The sequence below is a fragment of the Salvelinus alpinus genome, chromosome 10, assembly GCF_045679555.1.
Source record: "Salvelinus alpinus chromosome 10, SLU_Salpinus.1, whole genome shotgun sequence".
Lineage (NCBI taxonomy): Eukaryota > Metazoa > Chordata > Actinopteri > Salmoniformes > Salmonidae > Salvelinus > Salvelinus alpinus.
The window spans coordinates 4,805,927-4,829,475 of NC_092095.1; the positions used below are offsets into that span (position 1 = coordinate 4,805,927).

The 23,549-nt window shown below is 43.4% G+C and overlaps 2 protein-coding genes across 3 annotated transcripts in view; one reads left to right on the forward strand and one right to left on the reverse strand.

Annotated features, from left to right (window-relative positions):
- The first annotated feature begins 226 nt into the window (after positions 1-226).
- myd88 (MYD88 innate immune signal transduction adaptor) lies at positions 227-9,571 on the forward strand. Its single transcript, XM_071327932.1, has 5 exons — positions 227-756; positions 1,389-1,511; positions 4,427-4,607; positions 6,208-6,299; positions 8,385-9,571. Exons 1-5 carry the CDS (start codon positions 456-458, stop codon positions 8,537-8,539), a joined length of 852 nt encoding a protein of 283 aa, XP_071184033.1. The 5' UTR covers positions 227-455; the 3' UTR covers positions 8,540-9,571.
- Positions 9,572-15,553: 5,982 nt separating this feature from the next.
- Positions 15,554-23,549, reverse strand: part of LOC139531464 (LIM domain and actin-binding protein 1-like) — a 43,568-nt gene continuing 35,572 nt past the window's right edge. For both annotated transcript variants that reach the window (XM_071327935.1, XM_071327933.1), the window contains exons 8-10: positions 18,891-19,021; positions 18,505-18,689; positions 15,554-17,247 (exon numbers count right to left, since the gene is read on the reverse strand). In XM_071327935.1, coding sequence (XP_071184036.1) covers positions 18,518-18,689; positions 18,891-19,021 — 303 coding nt within the window. In that variant the 3' untranslated portion in view covers positions 15,554-17,247; positions 18,505-18,517. The remainder of the gene's footprint in view (positions 17,248-18,504; positions 18,690-18,890; positions 19,022-23,549) is intronic.

Sequence of the window (23,549 nt, forward strand, 5' to 3'; positions counted from 1 at the left end):
GAAAAATAGATTTTTCTAATCTGGGTAAATAAACCATGTTTCTTCCGTGTGTGACGCATGCAGGTCTTGATAAAGCTGTTTCCTCATTCTCTGTCAATGGGAAGTTCGTGTTGCATGGCCCGGTACCCCGGGATCCGATTTTGTTCATTTTAGAACATTCCATTGGTCCTTAAGTGAATTCTCCCCTCAACCCGGGGCACCGGGCCAGCCAGTCCCTCCCCTGGTCCGTCCCCCTGGTCAGGCCTCTACAGAAGCCTCAGTCATTTCTAGGACATCAATAACTTTCACAACAACCGAAGCCCTCAAACGGATCAATTCTTCTAGTTTGGACACATCTATTTCTGGCGGATTAAATGACAAATCAAAAGTCTTAATTCTACTCGTATAAAGGAGCGGTTTCGGTTTGTATACATTTTACGCATTCATAATAACCAGAAACGACAACTTCCCTGAATATGTCAACTAGTTTAGACCTGTGGAATATTCCACTGAGAGCGCTGAATATCAACGTGAGAAAAAGATTGGGACTGTTTTTAAATCCGAGAAACACTGTGGCATCAGACTGGATGTCTGTCGCAGAAAACATGGGTTTCTCTTATTTAGAGATCAAGAATTACGAGGATTGCCAGGATCCAACACGGAAGATTCTAGAGGACTGGCAATCACGTTGTCCCGGAGCCAAAGTTGGAAAGTTAGTTTCAATTCTGGAGAACGTGGACCGAAAAGACGTTGTGGAGGATCTCCGAGATCTCATTGGTAGGTTAACTCTGCTTTTTTATTGCTAAATAATATGAAATGTAATCATCTATAAAGGATGAGTGAAACCTGTATATGTGTGTGTGTTCTGAAATGTGTTATTACAGCCATGTTATACATTAATTACAAAATAACCTTTAGTTGAAGTGTCATTAATTACGATGACCTAATATTGAAATAATTGCTGAGTAACTTGACGTGTGTGTGTGTGTGTATTCACGTCTCTGTGTGTGTATGTCTGGGTGTATTCACGTCTCTGTGTGTGTATGTCTGGGTGTATGCACGGCTCTGTGTGTGTATGTCTGGGTGTATGCACGTCTCTGTGTGTGTGTGTGTATTCACGTCTCTGTGTGTGTATGTCTGGGTGTATGCACGGCTCTGTGTGTGTGTGTGTATTCACGTCTCTGTGTGTGTATGTCTGGGTGTATGCACGGCTCTGTGTGTGTATGTCTGGGTGTATTCACGGCTCTGTGTGTGTATGTCTGGGTGTATGCACGGCTCTGTGTGTGTATGTCTGGGTGTATGCACGGCTCTGTGTGTGTATGTCTGGGTGTATGCACGTCTCTGTGTGTGTGTCTGGGTGTATGCACGGCTCTGTGTGTGTGTGTGTATGCACGTCTCTGTGTGTATAGAGGAGGACTGTAAGAGGTACATAGAGAAGCAGAATGAGCCCCCGGTCCAGGTTCCTGAGGTGGACAGCTGTGTCCCCAGAACCCCAGAGAGACAAGGCATCACCCTGGAGGATGACCCAGAAGGTAATAATGTTTTATCGTCTGTAGTACATTACTATCCAATAATAACACTAGTGTTACACACTGTCGGTCTGTAGTACATTACTATCCAATAATAACACTAGTGTTACACACTGTCGGTCTGTAGGACATTACTATCCAATAATAACACTAGTGTTACACACTGTCGGTCTGTAGTACATTACTATCCAATAATAACACTAGTGTTACACACTGTCGGTCTGTAGTACATTACTATCCAATAATAACACTAGTGTTACACACTGTCGGTCTGTAGTACATTACTATCCAATAATAACACTAGTGTTACACACTGTCGGTCTGTAGTACATTACTATCCAATAATAACACTAGTGTTACACACTGTCGGTCTGTAGTACATTACTATCCAATAATAACACTAGTGTTACACACTGTCGGTCTGTAGTACATTACTATCCAATAATAACACTAGTGTTACACACTGTCGGTCTGTAGTACATTACTATCCAATAATAACACTAGTGTTACACACTGTCGGTCTGTAGTAGATTACTATCCAATAATAACACTAGTGTTACACACTGTCGGTCTGTAGTTTAGATTACTATCCAATAATAACACTAGTGTTACACACTGTCGGTCTGTAGTTTAGATTACTATCCAATAATAACACTAGTGTTACACACTGTCGGTCTGTAGTACATTACTATCCAATAATAACACTAGTGTTACACACTGTCGGTCTGTAGTACATTACTATCCAATAATAACACTAGTGTTACACACTGTCGGTCTGTAGTACATTACTATCCAATAATAACACTAGTGTTACACACTGTCGGTCTGTAGTACATTACTATCCAATAATAACACTAGTGTTACACACTGTCGGTCTGTAGTACATTACTATCCAATAATAACACTAGTGTTACACACTGTCGGTCTGTAGTACATTACTATCCAATAATAACACTAGTGTTACACACTGTCGGTCTGTAGTACATTACTATCCAATAATAACACTAGTGTTACACACTGTCGGTCTGTAGTACATTACTATCCAATAATAACACTAGTGTTACACACTGTCGGTCTGTAGTACATTACTATCCAATAATAACACTAGTGTTACACACTGTCGGTCTGTAGTACATTACTATCCAATAATAACACTAGTGTTACACACTGTCGGTCTGTAGTACATTACTATCCAATAATAACACTAGTGTTACACACTGTCGGTCTGTAGTACATTACTATCCAATAATAACACTAGTGTTACACACTGTCGGTCTGTAGTACATTACTATCCAATAATAACACTAGTGTTACACACTGTCGGTCTGTAGTACATTACTATCCAATAATAACACTAGTGTTACACACTGTCGGTCTGTAGTACATTACTATCCAATAATAACACTAGTGTTACACACTGTCGGTCTGTAGTTTAGATTACTTTCTTTGTCAAATGTACACAAGGTCCAATCAAAATGTGCCTTCCACTTCGTGCCAACCCCCTCTGAATGACAGACATAATGTACAGAGGTTGGAGACACACTGGGCACCCGTGGAGCGGTAGTTGTGGAGAGGTTAAGTGCCTTGCTCAATGGCACAATGGCAGGCAATGGCATTTAGGATTTGATACCCAGCAACCCTGTCAGACCTGGGATTTGAACTGGCAATCCTCTGGTTGCTGGCCTTCCTCTTTTACCGCTAGGCTACCTGCCGCTCCACACAACTAAATGATAGAAACACTGGTATTACATTCAGTAGCATGGTGACTATATCAACTCTGCTTATCACAACATTACTAAGTAGAGAGACTTGCAAACAGCCTTCTGTATACAATGGCAGCAGCTTGTCTCTGGCCATTATGCACCAATGTTAATATTTACGACAGTTTATTACCTATTGAGTCACCTCTCTCCTCTGTCTCCTGTTGAGTCCGCTCTCCTCTGTCTCGTGATGTTGAGTCCTCTCTCTCCTCTGTCTCCTGATGTTGAGTCCTCTCTCTCCTCTGTCTCGTGATGTTGAGTCCTCTCTCTCCTCTGTCTCCTGATGTTGAGTCCTCTCTCTCCTCTGTCTCGTGATGTTGAGTCCTCTCTCTCTCCTCTGTCTCCTGATGTTGAGTCCTCTCTCTCCTCTGTCCTGATGTTGAGTCCTCTCTCTCCTCTGTCCTGATGTTGAGTCCTCTCTCTCCTCTGTCTCCTGATGTTGAGTCCTCTCTCTCCTCTGTCTCCTGATGTTGAGTCCTCTCTCTCCTCTGTCTCCTGATGTTGAGTCCTCTCTCTCCTCTGTCTCCTGATGTTGAGTCCTCTCTCTCCTCTGTCTCCTGATGTTGAGTCCTCTCTCTCCTCTGTCTCCTGATGTTGAGTCCTCTCTCTCCTCTGTCTCCTGATGTTGAGTCACCTCTCTCTCCTCTGTCTCCTGATGTTGAGTCCTCTCTCCTCTCTCTCCTGATGTTGAGTCACCTCTCTCCTCTGTCTCCTGATGTTGAGTCACCTCTCTCCTCTGTCTCCTGATGTTGAGTCACCTCTCTCCTCTGTCTCCCGATGTTGAGTCCTCTCTCCTCTGTCTCCTGATGAGTCCTCTCTCCTCTCTCTCCTGATGTTGAGTCCTCTCTCTCCTGATGTTGAGTCCTCTCTCTCCTGATGTTGAGTCCTCTCTCTCCTGATGTTGAGTCCTCTCTCTCCTGATGTTGAGCCCTGATGTTGAGTCCTCTCTCTCCTGATGTTGAGTCCTCTCTCCTCTGTCTCCTGATGAGTCCTCTCTCCTCTCTCTCCTGATGTTGAGTCCTCTCTCTCCTGATGTTGAGTCCTCTCTCTCCTGATGTTGAGACCTCTCTCTCCTGATGTTGAGTCCTCTCTCTCCTGATGTTGAGTCCTCTCTCTCCTGATGTTGAGTCAACTCTCTCCTCTCTCTCCTCTCTCCAGGGGGTATACCGGAGCTGTTTGATGCCTTCATCTGCTACTGTCATAGTGACTTTGACTTTGTTCATGAGATGATCCAGCAGTTGGAGCAGACGGACCACAAGTTGAAGCTGTGTGTGTTTGACCGGGACGTCTTGCCTGGATCATGTGTCTGGACTATCACCGGCGAACTCATCGAGAAGAGGCAAGTTGAGGTCGAGATCCACGGCCACTTTTTGGCTGTGTTCTGTTTCTGTTTTAATGGCTCATCCTCATGTTTTCAGAATTGTATTAGCTCAAGAGATGGGTTCTGCTATGCAAAAGCATGTTACAGCGTAGTTATGGTTATGTCTGGATAATACTGTATGTTGTTGATCTGTAGGTGGTTATGTCTGGATAATACTGTATGTTGTTGATCTGTAGGGGGTTATGTCTGGATAATACTGTATGTTGTTGATCTGTAGGGGGTTATGTCTGGATAATACTGTATGTTGTTGATCTGTAGGGGGTTATGGCTGGATAATACTGTATGTTGTTGATCTGTAGGGGGTTATGGCTGGATAATACTGTATGTTGTTGATCTGTAGGGGGTTATGTCTGGATAATACTATATGTTGTTGATCTGTAGGGGGTTATGGCTGGATAATACTGTATGTTGTTGATCTGTAGGGGGTTATGTCTGGATAATACTGTATGTTGTTGATCTGTAGGGGGTTATGGCTGGATAATACTGTATGTTGTTGATCTGTAGGGGGTTATGTCTGGATAATACTGTATGTTGTTGATCTGTAGGGGGTTATGTCTGGATAATACTGTATGTTGTTGATCTGTAGGGGGTTATGTCTGGATAATACTGTATGTTGTTGATCTGTAGGGGGTTATGTCTGGATAATACTGTATGTTGTTGATCTGTAGGGGGTTATGGCTGGATAATACTGTATGTTGTTGATCTGTAGGTGGTTATGGCTGGATAATACTGTATGTTGTTGATCTGTAGGTGGTTATGGCTGGATAATACTGTATGTTGTGGTTATGTCTGGATAATACTGTATGTTGTTGATCTGTAGGGGGTTATGGCTGGATAATACTGTATGTTGTTGATCTGTAGGGGGTTATGGCTGGATAATACTGTATGTTGTTGATCTGTAGGGGGTTATGTCTGGATAATTCAGTATGTTGTTGATCTGTAGGGGGTTATGTCTGGATAATTCAGTATGTTGTTGATCTGTAGGGGGTTATGTCTGGATAATTCAGTATGTTGTTGATCTGTAGGGGGTTATGTCTGGATAATACTGTATGTTGTTGATCTGTAGGTGGTTATGTCTGGATAATACTGTATGTTGTTGATCTGTAGGGGGTTATGGCTGGATAATACTGTATGTTGTTGATCTGTAGGGGGTTATGTCTGGATAATACTGTATGTTGTTGATCTGTAGAGGGTTATGTCTGGATAATATTGTATGTTGTGGATCTGTAGGGGGTTATGGCTGGATAATACTGTATGTTGTTGATCTGTAGGGGGTTATGGCTGGATAATACTGTATGTTGTTGATCTGTAGGGGGTTATGGCTGGATAATACTGTATGTTGTTGATCTGTAGGGGGTTATGGCTGGATAATACTGTATGTTGTTGATCTGTAGGGGGTTATGGCTGGATAATACTGTATGTTGTTGATCTGTAGGGGGTTATGTCTGGATAATACTGTATGTTGTTGATCTGTAGGTGGTTATGGCTGGATAATACTGTATGTTGTTGATCTGTAGGGGGTTATGGCTGGATAATACTGTATGTTGTTGATCTGTAGGTGTAAAAGGATGGTGGTGGTGATATCTGATGAGTACCTGGAAAGTGATGCCTGTGACTTCCAGACAAAGTTTGCCCTCAGTCTCTGTCCCGGTAAGTCTCTGTCCTGGTAAGTCTCTGTCCTGGTATGTCTCTGTCCTGGTATGTCTCTGTCCTGGTATGTCTCTGTCCTGGTATGTCTCTGTCCTGGTATGTCTCTGTCCTGGTATGTCTCTGTCCTGGTATGTCTCTGTCCTGGTATGTCTCTGTCCTGGTATGTCTCTGTCCTGGTAAGTCTATCACTCAGTAACATGTTGTTGCTCTGTAGGTATTTTAAGATGTTGTGGTAGATCAGGTCTGCGTCTGACCTCTTTCCATTTCCTGTTGTTTTTCTCCATATTAATGTCATGGTAGGTTGTTGTAGTGTCATATTAATGTCATGGTAGGTTGTTGTCATATTAATGTCATGGTAGGTTGTTGTAATGCCATATCAATGTCATGGTAGGTTGATGTCATGGTAGGTTGTTGTCATATTAATGTCATGGTAGGTTGTTGTCATATTAATGTCATGGTAGGTTGTTGTCATATTAATGTCATGGTAGGTTGTAGTGCCATATTAATGTCATGGTAGGTTGTAGTGCCATATTAATGTCATGGTAGGTTGTAGTGCCATATTAATGTCATGGTAGGTTGTAGTGCCATATTAATGTCATGGTAGGTTGTAGTGCCATATTAATGTCATGGTAGGTTGTAGTGTCATATTAATATCATGGTAGGTTGTTGTCATATTAATGTCATGGCAGGTTGTAGTGCCATATTAATGTCATGGTAGGTTGTAGTGCCATATTAATGTCATGGTAGGTTGTAGTGTCATATTAATGTCATGGTAGGTTGTAGTGCCATATTAATGTCATGGTAGGTTGTAGTGCCATATTAATGTCATGGTAGGTTGTTGTCATATTAATGTCATGGCAGGTTGTAGTGTCATATTAATGTCATGGTAGGTTGTAGTGCCATATTAATGTCATGGTAGGTTGTTGTCATATTAATGTCATGGTAGGTTGTTGTCATATTAATGTCATGGCAGGTTGTAGTGCCATATTAATGTCATGGTAGGTTGTAGTGTCATATTAATGTCATGGTAGGTTTTTTTATTTTATTTTTTATTTTATTTTTATTTTTTTAAATTTTATCCCCTTTTCTCCCCAATTTTCGTGGTATCCAATCGCTAGTAATTACTATCTTGTCTCATCGCTACAACTCCCGTACGGGCTCGGGAGAGACGAAGGTCGAAAGTCATGCGTCCTCCGAAGCACAACCCAACCAAGCCGCACTGCTTCTTAACACAGCGCGCCTCCAACCCGGAAGCCAGCCGCACCAATGTGTCGGAGGAAACACCGTGCACCCGCCCCCCTCAGTTAGCGCGCACTGCGCCCGGCCCGCCACAGGAGTCGCTGGAGCGCGATGAGACAAGGATATCCCTACCGGCCAAACCCTCCCTAACCCGGACGACGCTAAGCCAATTGTGCGTCGCCCCACGGACCTCCCGGTCGCGGCCGGCTGCGACAGAGCCTGGGCGCGAACCCAGACTCTGGTGGCGCAGCATAGCACTGCGATGCAGTGCTCTAGACCACTGCGCCACCCGGGAGGCCCTATGTCATGGTAGGTTGTTGTCATATTAATGTCATGGCAGGTTTTTGTCATATTAATGTCATGGTAGGTTGTTGTCATATTAATGTCATGGTAGGTTGTTGTGTCATATTAATGTCATGGTAGGTTGTTGTGTCATGGTAGGTTGTTGTCATATTAATGTCATGGTAGGTTGTTGTCATATTGATGTCACGGTAGCATGTTGTTGTCATATTGATGTCACGGTAGCATGTTGTTGTCATATTGATGTCACGGTAGCATGTTGTTGTCATATTGATGTCACGGTAGCATGTTGTTGTCATATTGATGTCACGGTAGGTTGTTGTCATATTAACATCATGGTAGGTTGTTGTCATATTAACGTCATGGTAGGTTGTTGTCATATTGATGTCATGGTAGGTTGTTGTCATATTAATGTCATGGTAGGTTGTTGTAGTGTCATATTAATGTCATGGTAGCTTGTTGTTATATTGATGTCATGGTAGCTTGTTGTGTCATATTAACTGCAGCTCGATTTAACATCTATCTCCTCTCTGAAACCTCTCCTAGGTGCCCGAAGCAAGCGGCTGATCCCTGTGATGTATAGGTCTATGAAGAAACCTTTCCCCAGTATCCTGAGGTTCCTGACGGTGTGTGACTACACACGACCCTGTACACAGTCCTGGTTCTGGATCCGGCTGGCCAGGGCCCTCTCCCTGCCCTGAATGAATCGTACAGACTTACAGCAACCAATCATCACAGGGGTTCTGCCCCTCTACATCGGGAACAGGAGGAGTACATGTCAGCTCGGTGGTACTGTTACTTTACTGGGGACCGCTGATCGCCTCAGTTTAGTTAACATATTTTATATTGATTCATATTTTATATTGATTCATGTCTTAGTTAGAACAGTTTGTGTATTGTACATACTACTTTGAACACATAAGATGAGACTTCTAGTAGTTTTCTGAAACCAGATGGAGTTCCTGGGCTATTCTCCTCCTTTTGTCCTCATCACTGAGAGCCTGATGGCTGGTTCACTCATTACCAATATATTTGGGTTTAATATGAGATTTCATTCCATCAAACGTTTTATATGTTTTTAATATGATATTTTATTCTGAGCCCCATCGCTCATATGGACCAAATATCAACCTGAAGGAATAAATGCTGGGGTTTTTTATATTGCAATTTTTTCACCTGTTAAGAATATTGTATAGATCAGATGTCTGCATGGTTGGCAACACATTTTACAATTATTTAGCTATTTGTTCATCTGACGGGTCAGCTCTTTAGTTTTCATATCCTCCTTCCTCCTGTCATGGCGGCCATGTCTCCTCAGATGAGAGATAGCAGCCTGTCATGACGGCCATGTTGTCTCCTCAGATGAGAGATAGCAGCCTGTCATGACGGCCATGTTGTCTCCTCAGATGAGAGATAGCAGCCTGCGACTTCCTCCTGTCATGACGGCCATGTTGTCTCCTCAGCCTGTGACACCCTGTTTCAGTACAGAGCAGAGAGACTGACTGTCACCTGGCACATTCACCACACTTTATAAAGCTGTATAAATCCACCAATACTGTAAAAACAATGTAAAGAAATGGGAGAAGGACTGCAAGTGATAAGGGACTTTGTCAGTGATGTAACTGGGCACTTCCAAATGCATCCTGTGACTGTTTCTCTGGTAACTACTGGAAGTATATTTTGTGTTTCTTCTTCTCTGTTTTTCTATTAAAAAAACATGTTTATTAAGCTTCCTAATGTCTACCAGCGTACTTCCTATATGCTAATGTCTACCAGCGTACTTCCTATATGACAATTACTTTCACGATTGTAACTAGTGAGTCACACAGTAGGGCGTGGTCCGGCGGTACCACAGTAGGGCCTGGTCCGGCGGTACCACAGTAGGGCGTGGTCCGGCGGTACCACAGTAGGGCCTGGTCCGGCGGTACCACAGTAGGGCCTGGTCCGGCGGTACCACAGTAGGGCCTGGTCCGGCGGTACCACAGTAGGGCCTGGTCCGGCGGTACCACAGTAGGGCCTGGTCCGGCGGTACCACAGTAGGGCCTGGTCCGGCGGTACCACAGTAGGGCCTGGTCCGGCGGTACCACAGTAGGGCCTGGTCCGGCGGTACCACAGTAGGGCCTGGTCCGGCGGTACCACAGTAGGGCCTGGTCCGGCGGTACCACAGTAGGGCCTGGTCCGGCGGTACCACAGTAGGGCCTGGTCCGGCGGTACCACAGTAGGGCCTGGTCCGGCGGTACCACAAGGTGGCCTGGTCCGGCGGTACCACAGTAGGGCCTAGTCCGGCCCTACATGCAGCAGCTACTCTTCCTGGGGTCCATTACCTACTGAACATGCAGCAGCTACTCTTCCTGGGGTCCATTAACTACTGAACATGCAGCAGCTACTCTTCCTGGGGTCCATTAACTACTGAACATGCAGCAGCTACTCTTCCTGGGGTCCATTAACTACTGAACATACAGCAGCTACTCTTCCTGGGGTCCATTAACTACTGAACATACAGCAGCTACTCTTCCTGGGGTCCATTAACTACTGAACATGCAGCAGCTACTCTTCCTGGGGTCCATTAACTACTGAACATGCAGCAGCTACTCTTCCTGGGGTCCATTAACTACTGAACATACAGCAGCTACTCTTCCTGGGGTCCATTAACTACTGAACATGCAGCAGCTACTCTTCCTGGGGTCCATTAACTACTGAACATGCAGCAGCTACTCTTCCTGGGGTCCATTAACTACTGAACATACAGCAGCTACTCTTCCTGGGGTTCATTAACTACTGAACATACAGCAGCTACTCTTCCTGGGGTTCATTAACTACTGAACATACAGCAGCTACTCTTCCTGGGGTCCATTAACTACTGAACATACAGCAGCTACTCTTCCTGGGGTTCATTAACTACTGAACATACAGCAGCTACTCTTCCTGGGGTTCATTAACTACTGAACATACAGCAGCTACTCTTCCTGGGGTCCATTAACTACTGAACATGCAGCAGCTACTCTTCCTGGGGTTCATTAACTACTGAACATACAGCAGCTACTCTTCCTGGGATCCATTAACTACTGAACATGTAGCAGCTACTCTTCCTGGGGTCCATTAACTACTGAACATACAGCAGCTACTCTTCCTGGGGTTCATTAACTACTGAACATACAGCAGCTACTCTTCCTAGGGTCCATTAACTACTGAACATACAGCAGCTACTCTTCCTGGGGTTAATTAACTACTGAACATGCAGCAGCTACTCTTCCTGGGGTCCATTAACTACTGAACATGCAGCAGCTACTCTTCCTGGGGTCCATTAACTACTGAATATACAGCAGCTACTCTTCCTGGGGTTCATTAACTACTGAACATGCAGCAGCTACTCTTCCTGGGGTCCATTAACTACTGAATATACAGCAGCTACTCTTCCTGGGGTCCATTAACTACTGAACATGCAGCAGCTACTCTTCCTGGGGTCCATTAACTACTGAACATGCAGCAGCTACTCTTCCTGGGGTCCATTAACTACTGAACATACAGCAGCTGCTCTTCCTGGGGTCCATTAACTACTGAATATACAGCAGCTACTCTTCCTGGGGTTCATTAACTACTGAACATGCAGCAGTTACTCTTCCTGGGGTTCATTAACTACTGAACATACAGCAGCTACTCTTCCTGGGGTCCATTAACTACTGAATATACAGCAGCTACTCTTCCTGGGGTCCATTAACTACTGAACATGCAGCAGCTACTCTTCCTGGGGTCCATTAACTACTGAACATACAGCAGCTACTCTTCCTGGGGTCCATTAACTACTGAACATACAGCAGCTACTCTTCCTGGGGTTCATTAACTACTGAACATGCAGCAGCTACTCTTCCTGGGGTTCATTAACTACTGAACATGCAGCAGTTACTCTTCCTGGGGTTCATTAACTACTGAACATGTAGCAGCTACTCTTCCTGGGGTCCATTAACTACTGAACATACAGCAGCTACTCTTCCTGGGGTTCATTAACTACTGAACATGCAGCAGCTACTCTTCCTGGGGTTCATTAGATACTGAACATGCAGCAGCTACTCTTCCTGGGGTTCATTAACTACTGAACATGCAGCAGTTACTCTTCCTGGGGTTCATTAACTACTGAACATGCAACAGTTACTCTTCCTGGGGTTCATTAATTACTGGACATACAGCAGCTACTCTTCCTGGGGTCCATTAACTACTGAACATGCAGCAGCTACTCTTCCTGGGGTTCATTAACTACTGAACATGCAACAGTTACTCTTCCTGGGGTTCATTAATTACTGGACATGCAGCAGCTACTCTTCCTGGGGTTCATTAACTACTGAACATGCAGCAGTTACTCTTCCTGGGGTTCATTAACTACTGAATATACAGCAGCTACTCTTCCTGGGGTTCATTAACTACTGAACATGCAGCAGTTACTCTTCCTGGGGTTCATTAACTACTGAATATACAGCAGCTACTCTTCCTGGGGTTCATTAGCTACTGCGCATGCAGCAGCTACTCTTCCTGGGGTTCATTAATTACTGGACATGCAGCAGCTACTCTTCCTGGGGTCCATTAACTACTGAACATGCAGCAGTTACTCTTCCTGGGGGTTCATTAACTACTGAACATACAGCAGCTACTCTTCCTGGGGTCCATTAACTACTGAACATGCAGCAGTTACTCTTCCTGGGGGTTCATTAACTACTGAACATACAGCAGCTACTCTTCCTGGGGTTCATTAACTACTGAATATACAGCAGCTACTCTTCCTGGGGTTCATTAGCTACTGCGCATGCAGCAGCTACTCTTCCTGGGGTCCATTAACTACTGAACATGAAGCAGCTACTCTTCCTGGGATTCATTAACTACTGGATATGCAGCAGTTACTCTTCTTGGGGTCCATTAACTACTGAACATACAACAGCTACTCTTCCTGGGGTCCATTAACTACTGCGCATGCAGCAGCTACTCTTCCTGGGGTCCATTAACTACTGAACATGAAGCAGCTACTCTTCCTGGGATTCATTAACTACTGGATATGCAGCAGCTACTCTTCCTGGGGTTCATTAACTACTGAACATGCAGCAGCTACTCTTCCTGGGGTTCATTAACTACTGAACATACAGCAGCTACTCTTCCTGGGGTTCATTAACTACTGGACATGCAGCAGCTACTCTTCCTGGGGTTCATTAACTACTGCGCATGCAGCAGCTACTCTTTCTGGGGGTCCATTAACTACTGAACATGCAGCAGCTACTCTTCCTGGGGTTCATGAACTACTGAACATGCAGCAGCTACTCTTCCTGGGGTTCATTAACTACTGGGCATGCAGCAGCTACTCTTCCTGGGGTCCATTAACTACTGAACATACAGCAGCTACTCTTCCTGGGGTTCATTAACTACTGAACATACAGCAGCTACTCTTCCTGGGGTTCATTAACTACTGAACATGCAGCAGCTACTCTTCCTGGGGTCCATTAACTACTGAACGTGAAGCAGCTACTCTTCCTGGGGTCCATTAACTACTGAACATGAAGCAGCTACTCTGAAACTGGCACTAAAACCGCACTCAACCAACTCTATTAGCAAAGAAAATGCTCACCCAGAAGCGGCGCTCCTAGTGGCCGGGGACTTTAATGCAGGCAAACTTAAATCAGTTTTACCAAATTTTTACCAGCATGTCACATGTGCAACCAGAGAAAAAAATCCTAGACCACCTTTACTCCACACACAGAGATGCATACAAAGCCCTCCCTCGCCCTCCATTTGGCAAATTTGATCATAATTATATCCTTCTGATTCCTGCTTACAAGCAAAAGCTAAATGGGGAAGTACCAGTGTCTCGCTCAATACGGAAGTGGTCAGATGACACGGATGCTACACTACAGGACTGTTTTGCTAGCACAGACTGGAATATGTTCCGAGATTCATCCTGTTGTCATTAAGGAGTACACCACCTCAGTCATCGGCTTCATCAGTAAGTGCATCGACGACGTCATACCCACTGTGACTGTACGTACATATCCCAACCAGAAGCCATGGATTACAGGCAACATCCGCATTGAGCTAAAGGCTAGAGCTGCCGCTTTCAAGGAGCGGGACACTAATCCGGACGCTTATAAGAAATCCTGCTGTGCCCTCAGATGAACCATCAAACAAGCAACACTTCAATACAGGATTAAGATTGAATCCTACTACATCAGCTCTGAAGCTCGTCGGATGTGGCAGGGCTTGAAAACTATTACGGATTACAAAGGGAAACCCAGACGCGAGCTGCCCAGTGACGCGAGCCTACCAGACGAGCTAAATGCCTTTATGCTCGCTTCGAGGCAAGCAACACTGAAGCATACACAAGAGCACCAGCTGTTCTGCATGACTGTGTGATAACGCTCTCGGTAGCCGATGTGAACAAAATCTTTGAACAGGTCAACATTCACAAAGCCGCGGGGCCAGACGGATTACCAGGACGTGTACTCAAAGCATGCACAGATCAACTGTCAATTGTCTTCACTGACATTTTCAACCTCTCCCTGGCCGAGTCTGTAATACCTACATGTTTCAAGCAGACCACCATGGTCCCTGTGCCCAGGGAAGCGAAGGTAACCTGCCTAAATCATTACCGCCCCGTGGCACTCACGTCAGTAGCCATTACATGCTTTGAAAGGCTGGTCATGGCTCACATCAACAGCATCCTTAGGGACACCCTAGACCCACTCCAATTTGCATACCGCCCCAACAGATCCACAGATGATGCGATCTCTATTGCACTCCACACTGTCCTTTCTCACCTGGACAAAAGGAACACCTATGTGAGAATGCTGTTCATAGACTACAGCTCAGAGTTCAACACCATAGTGCTCTCAAAGCTCATCACTAAGCTAAGGACTCTGGGACTAAACACCTCCCTCTGCAACTGCATCCTGGACTTCCTGACGGGCCGCCCCCAGGTGGTAAGAGTAGGCAACAACACATCCGCCACGCTGATCCTCAACACGTGGGCCCCTCTGGAGTGCGTGCTCAGTCCCCTCCTGTATTCCCTGTTCACCCACGACTGCGTGGCCAGGCACAACTCCAACACCATCATTAAGTTTGCTGACGACACAACAGTGGTAGGGCTGATCACCGACAATGATGAGACGGCCTATAGGGAGGAGGTCAGAGAACTGGCAGTGTGGTGCCAGGACAACAACCTCTCCATCAATGTGAGCAAGACAAAGGAGCTGATCGTGCACTAGAGGAAAAGGATGGCCAAACAGGCCCCCATTAACATCGACGGGGCTGTAATGGAGCGGTTCGAGAGTTTCAAGATCCTTGGTGTCCACATCACCAACAAACTATCATGGTCCAAACATACCAAGACAGTTGTGAAGAGGGCACGACAAAACCTTTTCCCCCTCAGGAAACTGAAAAGATTTGGCATGGTTCCCCAGATCCATGCCAAATGGGTGGTTGGTTGGGAGGGTGGATGGATGTTATTGTTTGAGACAACAGTAACGATAGATACTTCATAGGAGGATGAAAATATAAGCATTTTAACTGTATTGATATCAACATATTTAATTGTTGTGGATCAAGAAATGTGGATCAAGTTTAATATTTATATTATATATATTGTACATATTAGTACTCTTATGTTTTGATTCTAGAACTCCTGACAAGTTGAATCATCAACATGGACTCAGCCATTTAAAGGAGAAAACTGAAAAACGATGATCACAAAAATGTCAATGTTTATTACTTCAGCTTGAGCTTTACAACATGTGATTATCTTGATTAGGAAAAAACTTTGGAGTTTAAATGAAATTATGGGCAGAAAGACATTCAACTTTCATCAAATCAGACGGCTTATTCATCACAAAACCAATTGATGTTGCCAATTATTTTAATGATTACTTCACAGTCAAAGTGGGCAAACTTAGGCAGAAAATGCCAACAACAAACAGTGAGCCTTTATATTCATGTATAAAAAAAATTTTAAAAGAAAGAAAACCATTGCAAGTTTGAATTTTGTAAAGTCAGTGTGGAAGAGGTGGAAAAATTATTGTTATCGATCAATAATGACAAACCTCCTGGCATTGACAACTTAGATGGAAAGCTACTGAGGATGGTGGCTGACTCTATAGCCACTCCTATCTGTCATATCTTTAATCTGACTCTATAGCCACTCCTATCTGTCATATCTTTAATCTGAGACTAGAGGAAGGTGTTTGTCCTCAGGCCTGGAGGGAAGCCAAAGTTATTGGTTACTGGTTCTAACAGCAGGCCTAACAGCTCTTAGCAAACTGTTGGAACAAATGGTGTTTGACCAAATACAATGCTCTTTCTCTGTAAACAGATTAACAACAGACTTTCAGCATGTTTATAGAGAAGGGCACTCAACATGTACTGCACTGACACAAATGACTGATAATTGGTTGAAAGAAATTGATAATAAGAAGATTGTGGGAGCTGTATTGTTAGATTTCAATACAGCCTTTGACATTATTGACCATAACCTGTTGTTGAAAAAACGTATGTGTTATGGCTTTTCAACCTCTGCCATATCGTGGATTCAAAGCTTTCTATCTAATAGAACTCATGTGGTTTTCTTTAATGGAAGCTTCTCTAATGTCAAACATGTAAAGTGTGGTGAACCTCAGGGCAGCTCTCTAGGCCCTCTACTCTTTTCTGTTTTTACCAATGACCTGCCACTGGCATTAAACAAAGCATGTGTGTCCATGTATGCTGATGATTCACCCATATACACATCAGCAACCACAGCTAATGAAGTCACTGAAACCCTTAACAAAGAGTTGCAGTCTGTTTTGGATTGGGTGGCCAGTAATATACTGGTCCTGAACATCTCTAAAACTAAGAGCATTGTATTTGGTACAAATAATTCCCTAAGTTCTAGACCTCAGCTGAATATGGTAATGAATGGTGTGTCTGTTGAACAAGTTGAGGAGACTAAATTACTTGGTGTTACCTTAGACTGTAAACTGTCATGGTCAAAACATATAGAATCAATAGGGAGAGGTCTGTCCGTAACAAAGAGATGCTCTGCTTTTTTGACACCGCACTCCAAAAAGCAAGTCCTGCAGGCTCTACTTCTGTCTTATCTTGATTATTGTTCAGTCGTGTGATTGCTGCAAAGAAAGACCTAGTTAAACTACTGCTTTCGCAACAGCTAATGGGCATACAAATAAGACACCAAAATTCCCAATATTTTGCTGATATGGAAAAGATGAAATCAGAATCAGGAGTGAAATAAAACATCATGTAATTTCTCTGTAATTGTGTCCATAAAGTGGACTCTGATGCTGATTACTGTCAAGCGACTCAGTGTGTACAGTATGTACATTCGAGTACACAACCCAGGCGACTCCAAAGATGCTGTGATTCAGTGTCGTCATGGTCACCACGTCAGCTGAGAACACACAAAACAAAACACTTTCACCAGTTTTCCTCTCCATAAAACTGGAACTGTCCCTTTAAACAGTTACTACCTTACACTCGTTAAATGATAAACACCTTGTACTGTGTCTGTGTGGTTATTACACTGTCTGTGTTGTCACTAAACTGTCTGTGTGGTTATTACACTGTCTGTGTGGTTATTAAACTGTCTGTGTGGTTATTAAACTGTCTGTGTGGTTATTAAACTGTCTGTGTGGTTATTAAACTGTCTGTGTGGTTATTACACTGTCTGTGTTGTCACTAAACTGTCTGTGTGGTTATTACACTGTCTGTGTGGTTATTAAACTGTCTGTGTGGTTATTAAACTGTCTGTGTGGTTATTACACTGTCTGTGTGGACACTCAACTATCTGTGTGGTTATTACACTGTCTGTGTGGTTATTACACTGTCTATGTGGTTATTACACTGTCTGTGTGGACACTCAACTGTCTGTGTGGTTATTACACTGTCTGTGTGGTTATTACACTGTCTGTGTGGTCACTCAACTGTCTGTGTGGTTATTACACTGTCTGTGTGGAAACTCAACTATCTGTGTGGTTATTACACTGTCTGTGTGGAAACTCAACTGTCTGTGTGGGTATTACACTGTCTGTGTGGACACTCAACTGTCTGTGTTGTTATTAAACTGTCTGTGTGGTTATTACACTGTCTGTGTGGACACTCAACTGTCTGTGTGGGTATTACACTGTCTGTGTGGACACTCAACTGTCTGTGTTGTTATTAAACTGTCTGTGTGGTTATTACACTGTCTGTGTGGACACTAAACTGTCTGTGTGGACACTAAATTGTCTGTGTGGTTACTAAACTGTCTGTGTGGACACTAAACTGTCTGTGTGGTCACTAAACTGTCTGTGTGGTTATTAAACTGTCTGTGTGGTTATTACACTGTCTGTGTGGACACTAAACTGTCTGTGTGGACACTAAATTGTCTGTGTGGTCACTAAACTGTCTGTGTGGACACTAAACTGTCTGTGTGGTCACTAAACTGTCTGTGTGGACACTAAACTGTCTGTGTGGACACTAAACTGTCTGTGTGGACACTAAACTGTCTGTGTTGTCACTAAACTGTCTGTGTGGTCACTAAACTGTCTGTGTGGTCACTAAACTGTCTGTGTGGACACTAAACTGTCTGTGTGGACACTAAACTGTCTGTGTGGTCACTAAACTGTCTGTGTGGACACTAAACTGTCTGTGTGGACACTAAACTCACCAATCAGAGAGCTCTATATGACATCAGCGCTGTTAGACCCTGGCGTCTCATTGGTTCTCTGCAGCCAGCGGTCTTTGTGTTGGGTGTGGCCAAAACCCTCGTCGTAGTTCCCTTTCCTCCTGAACAGCTGCTGGTAGTGGAATACACAGTAGAACTCCCCGTACAGAGGAGCATAGCTGTGCATGCTACACACACACACACACACACACACACACACACACACACACACACACACACACACACACACACACACACACACACACACACACACACACACACACATTGTGGGTGATGAATTTACATTCACTAAAGTGTTGGGTGAATAATCAAGATGGATGACATATGTTTGATTAGTTTCCAATGTTGAGCTGATCTCATTGTCTCACCTGAGCTTCTTCTGACAGTGTTTACAGCAGAAACAATTCTTGTGAAATATGAATTTATCAGCGGTCATTTTCTCCATAGGATAGACTGGCTTCAGACAGGATGAACACACGTCCTGTTTACACGGCAGGAACTGGAGGGACAGGGATGTGTGTTATTACGCTAATATGATCAGGGTAGCAACATTCCGCTAACCTTACCAAAATTCCCCGGTTTTTGTGAAATACTGGTTGGAAGATTCCCGGAATCGGAATAAGCAGAGAAATCTGTAATCCTCCAACCAGGATTTCTGTAAAACAATATAATTTTGGGAAAGTTAGCGTCATTTTGCAACCCTAGATATGAGCTATTACATGGCAAACTGCTGTAATGCCAAGATGAACTAGAGCAGTGCTTCTCAATTATTTTCTGTTACGCCCCCCCCTAGGAAGAAGTAAACATTTCGCTCCCCCCAACTTTCCGCCGCGACTGTAAATAGTATAATTTGTCTATAAAATTGTTATAAGTACACCTCTGCATAACATTGTATCCTTATTAACATTAAAGAAAAATAAATATAGATCAACTTACAACAAAGAATAACTTTATTAACATTGTTTTTTAGTCTGTAACAGAAAAGATTTAAAGTGCATCGATTTGCCTGAAATTTAAAAAAAATAATCAAGCCTTATTTAAACGGTATAAATTTTTTTACCATTTGATACTGAAAAATTTAATATAATCAATAAATAATAATAAATTCAAATTGATCAGCAACATTAACTCAGGAGCACAATATATGAAACACTTTGACCTATAAAACAAAAATGAATAAAACAATTTGTGCTGATTTTTTAAAATCAAAATGAGGAAGTCATAGTTTTTATTTTTGCAGCACATGCGTCATCCAGCATGACAGAGAATCTATATCTAATCTATGTCTACTGCCGCTGGCAGTATCCGCTCCTCTGCTATGGAGTTTTTTTTGTTGCACTGAGCAATTTGGTACGCCACCTTATATGATGCTAACAGTGCTCGCTGGTTTACTGAAGAAGCATTCACAAAGCGGGACGATTGTAGACAATATTCGGCACGTTTTCGCTGAAAAAACTCAAGCGGCTTATCAGCGTGATTGGGGTGTAATGTCTTTAAGTAACGCCTTAATTTATTTGGCTTCATGCTGTCCGCTGCCAACATTTTTAGACACAGTAAACATACCGGTCTTTCCTCGTCTCCCACCGTAGTCACAGTGAAGCCAAGCGCTACATACGCGTCGTCATATTTCCTCGTCTTAGCTTTCGGGAGACTTACGTTTGTCTCATTATCTCCGTCTCTCTCCGCCTTTCTTTTCATCCCTGTTAAATATTTTTCCATGGTGTCTCTTAAGGGTTTGTTATCTGCACTTCATATATTTTGCTCTGTGTTGTGTGCTCTTGTTCGGTGCAAAAAAAACCTACTCCCTGCAGCAAAAATTGCATGTTCCCCGGGGTCACACGCGCCCTCCCTGGCATCGCTCCGAGCCCCCCCAGGGGGGCGCGCCCCACTATTTGAGAAGGACTGAACTAGAGAAACGCTAATTGTTTAATGATGAAGTCAAAGACTGAAAACAATGAATGGCCTCTATATGAATTGAATGTTCTTTGACTAGAGATCTGACTCCTGTTGCAACATGATAGAGATCTGACTCCTGTTGTAACATGACAGAGATCTGACTCCTGTTGCAACATGATAGAGATCTGACTCCTGTTGCAACATGATAGAGATCTGACTCCTGTTGCAACATGATAGAGATCTGACTCCTGTTGCAACATGATAGAGATCTGACTCCTGTTGTAACATGATAGAGATCTGACTCCTGTTGCAACATGATAGAGATCTGACTCCTGTTGCAACATGACAGAGATCTGACTCCTGTTGCAACATGATAGAGATCTGACTCCTGTTGTAACATGATAGAGATCTGACTCCTGTTGCAACATGATAGAGATCTGACTCCTGTTGCAACATGACAGAGATCTGACTCCTGTTGCAACATGATAGAGATCTGACTCCTGTTGCAACATGATAGAGATCTGACTCCTGTTGTAACATGATAGAGATCTGACTCCTGTTGTAACATGATAGAGATCTGACTCCTGTTGCAACATGATAGAGATCTGACTCCTGTTGTAACATGATAGAGATCTGACTCCTGTTGCAACATGATAGAGATCTGACTCCTGTTGCAACATGATAGAGATCTGACTCCTGTTGTAACATGATAGAGATCTGACTCCTGTTGCAACATGATAGAGATCTGACTCCTGTTGTAACATGATAGAGATCTGACTCCTGTTGTAACATGATAGAGATCTGACTCCTGTTGCAACATGATAGAGATCTGACTCCTGTTGCAACATGATAGAGATCTGACTCCTGTTGCAACATGATAGAGATCTGACTCCTGTTGCAACATGATAGAGATCTGACTCCTGTTGTAACATGATAGAGATCTGACTCCTGTTGCAACATGATAGAGATCTGACTCCTGTTGTAACATGACAGAGATCTGACTCCTGTTGCAACATGATAGAGATCTGACTCCTGTTGCAACATGATAGAGATCTGACTCCTGTTGCAACATGATAGAGATCTGACTCCTGTTGTAACATGACAGAGATCTGACTCCTGTTGCAACATGATAGAGATCTGACTCCTGTTGCAACATGATAGAGATCTGACTCCTGTTGTAACATGATAGAGATCTGACTCCTGTTGCAACATGACAGAGATCTGACTCCTGTTGCAACATGATAGAGATCTGACTCCTGTTGCAACATGATAGAGATCTGACTCCTGTTGCAACATGATAGAGATCTGACTCCTGTTGCAACATGATAGAGATCTGACTCCTGTTGCAACATGATAGAGATCTGACTCCTGTTGCAACATGATAGAGATCTGACTCCTGTTGTAACATGATAGAGATCTGACTCCTGTTGTAACATGATAGAGATCTGACTCCTGTTGCAACATGATAGAGATCTGACTCCTGTTGCAACATGATAGAGATCTGACTCCTGTTGCAACATGACTAGAGATCTGACTCCTGTTGCAACATGATAGAGATCTGACTCCTGTTGTAACATGATAGAGATCTGACTCCTGTTGCAACATGATAGAGATCTGACTCCTGTTGCAACATGATAGAGATCTGACTCCTGTTGCAACATGATAGAGATCTGACTCCTGTTGTAACATGATAGAGATCTGACTCCTGTTGCAACATGATAGAGATCTGACTCCTGTTGCAACATGACAGAGATCTGACTCCTGTTGCAACATGATAGAGATCTGACTCCTGTTGCAACATGATAGAGATCTGACTCCTGTTGTAACATGATAGAGATCTGACTCCTGTTGTAACATGACAGAGATCTGACTCCTGTTGTAACATGATAGAGATCTGACTCCTGTTGCAACATGATAGAGATCTGACTCCTGTTGCAACATGATAGAGATCTGACTCCTGTTGCAACATGATAGAGATCTGACTCCTGTTGCAACATGATAGAGATCTGACTCCTGTTGCAACATGACAGAGATCTGACTCCTGTTGTAACATGATAGAGATCTGACTCCTGTTGCAACATGATAGAGATCTGACTCCTGTTGCAACATGATAGAGATCTGACTCCTGTTGTAACATGATAGAGATCTGACTCCTGTTGCAACATGATAGAGATCTGACTCCTGTTGTAACATGATAGAGATCTGACTCCTGTTGTAACATGATAGAGATCTGACTCCTGTTGTAACATGACAGAGATCTGACTCCTGTTGCAACATGATAGAGATCTGACTCCTGTTGCAACATGATAGAGATCGGACTCCTGTTGTAACATGATAGAGATCTGACTCCTGTTGTAACATGATAGAGATCTGACTCCTGTTGCAACATGATAGAGATCTGACTCCTGTTGCAACATGATAGAGATCTGACTCCTGTTGCAACATGATAGGGCCAAAGACTATCCAGCTTGTTGTCGATAAGAAGAACAGATGACAGAAATAGACCAACAGCATCTTATTACAATTCTTTCCAAAAAAGTAAGAAAACAAATGTTTAATTAAATCACACACTTTAAAGAATCAAAATGAAACAGTTATTGTAAATATTCTAGGGTATTTTCTGATGCAATAAAACAGTTTATAAGATATTTGTATTTATTATGGATCCCCATTAGTTCCTGTCAAGGCAGCAGCTACTCTTCCTGGGGTTTATTATGGATCCCCATTAGTTCCTGTCAAGACAGCAGCTACTCTTCCTGGGGTTTGTTATGGATCCCCATTAGTTCCTGTCAAGACAGCAGCTACTCTTCCTGGGGTTTGTTATGGATCCCCATTAGTTCCTGTCAAGACAGCAGCTACTCTTCCTGGGGTTTGTTATGGATCCCCATTAGTTCCTGTCAAGACAGCAGCTACTCTTCCTGGGGTTTGTTATGGATCCCCATTAGTTCCTGTCAAGACAGCAGCTACTCTTCCTGGGGTTTGTTATGGATCCCCATTAGTTCCTGTCAAGACAGCAGCTACTCTTCCTGGGGTTTGTTATGGATCCCCATTAGTTCCTGTCAAGGCAGCAGCTACTCTTCCTGGGGTCAAGCAAAGTTAACGCAGTTATACAATTTTTTTAACATTACAAT

Excerpts from the sequence above, each read along its gene's own strand:
- myd88 (XM_071327932.1), top strand. The coding sequence starts at position 456 with ATGTCAACTAGTTTAGACCTGTGGAATATTCCACTGAGAGCGCTGAAT. Across the intron at positions 4,608-6,207 it reads GGCGAACTCATCGAGAAGAG|GTGTAAAAGGATGGTGGTGG; the intron begins GCAAGTTGAGGT and ends GTTGATCTGTAG. Across the intron at positions 6,300-8,384 it reads TGCCCTCAGTCTCTGTCCCG|GTGCCCGAAGCAAGCGGCTG; the intron begins GTAAGTCTCTGT and ends AACCTCTCCTAG.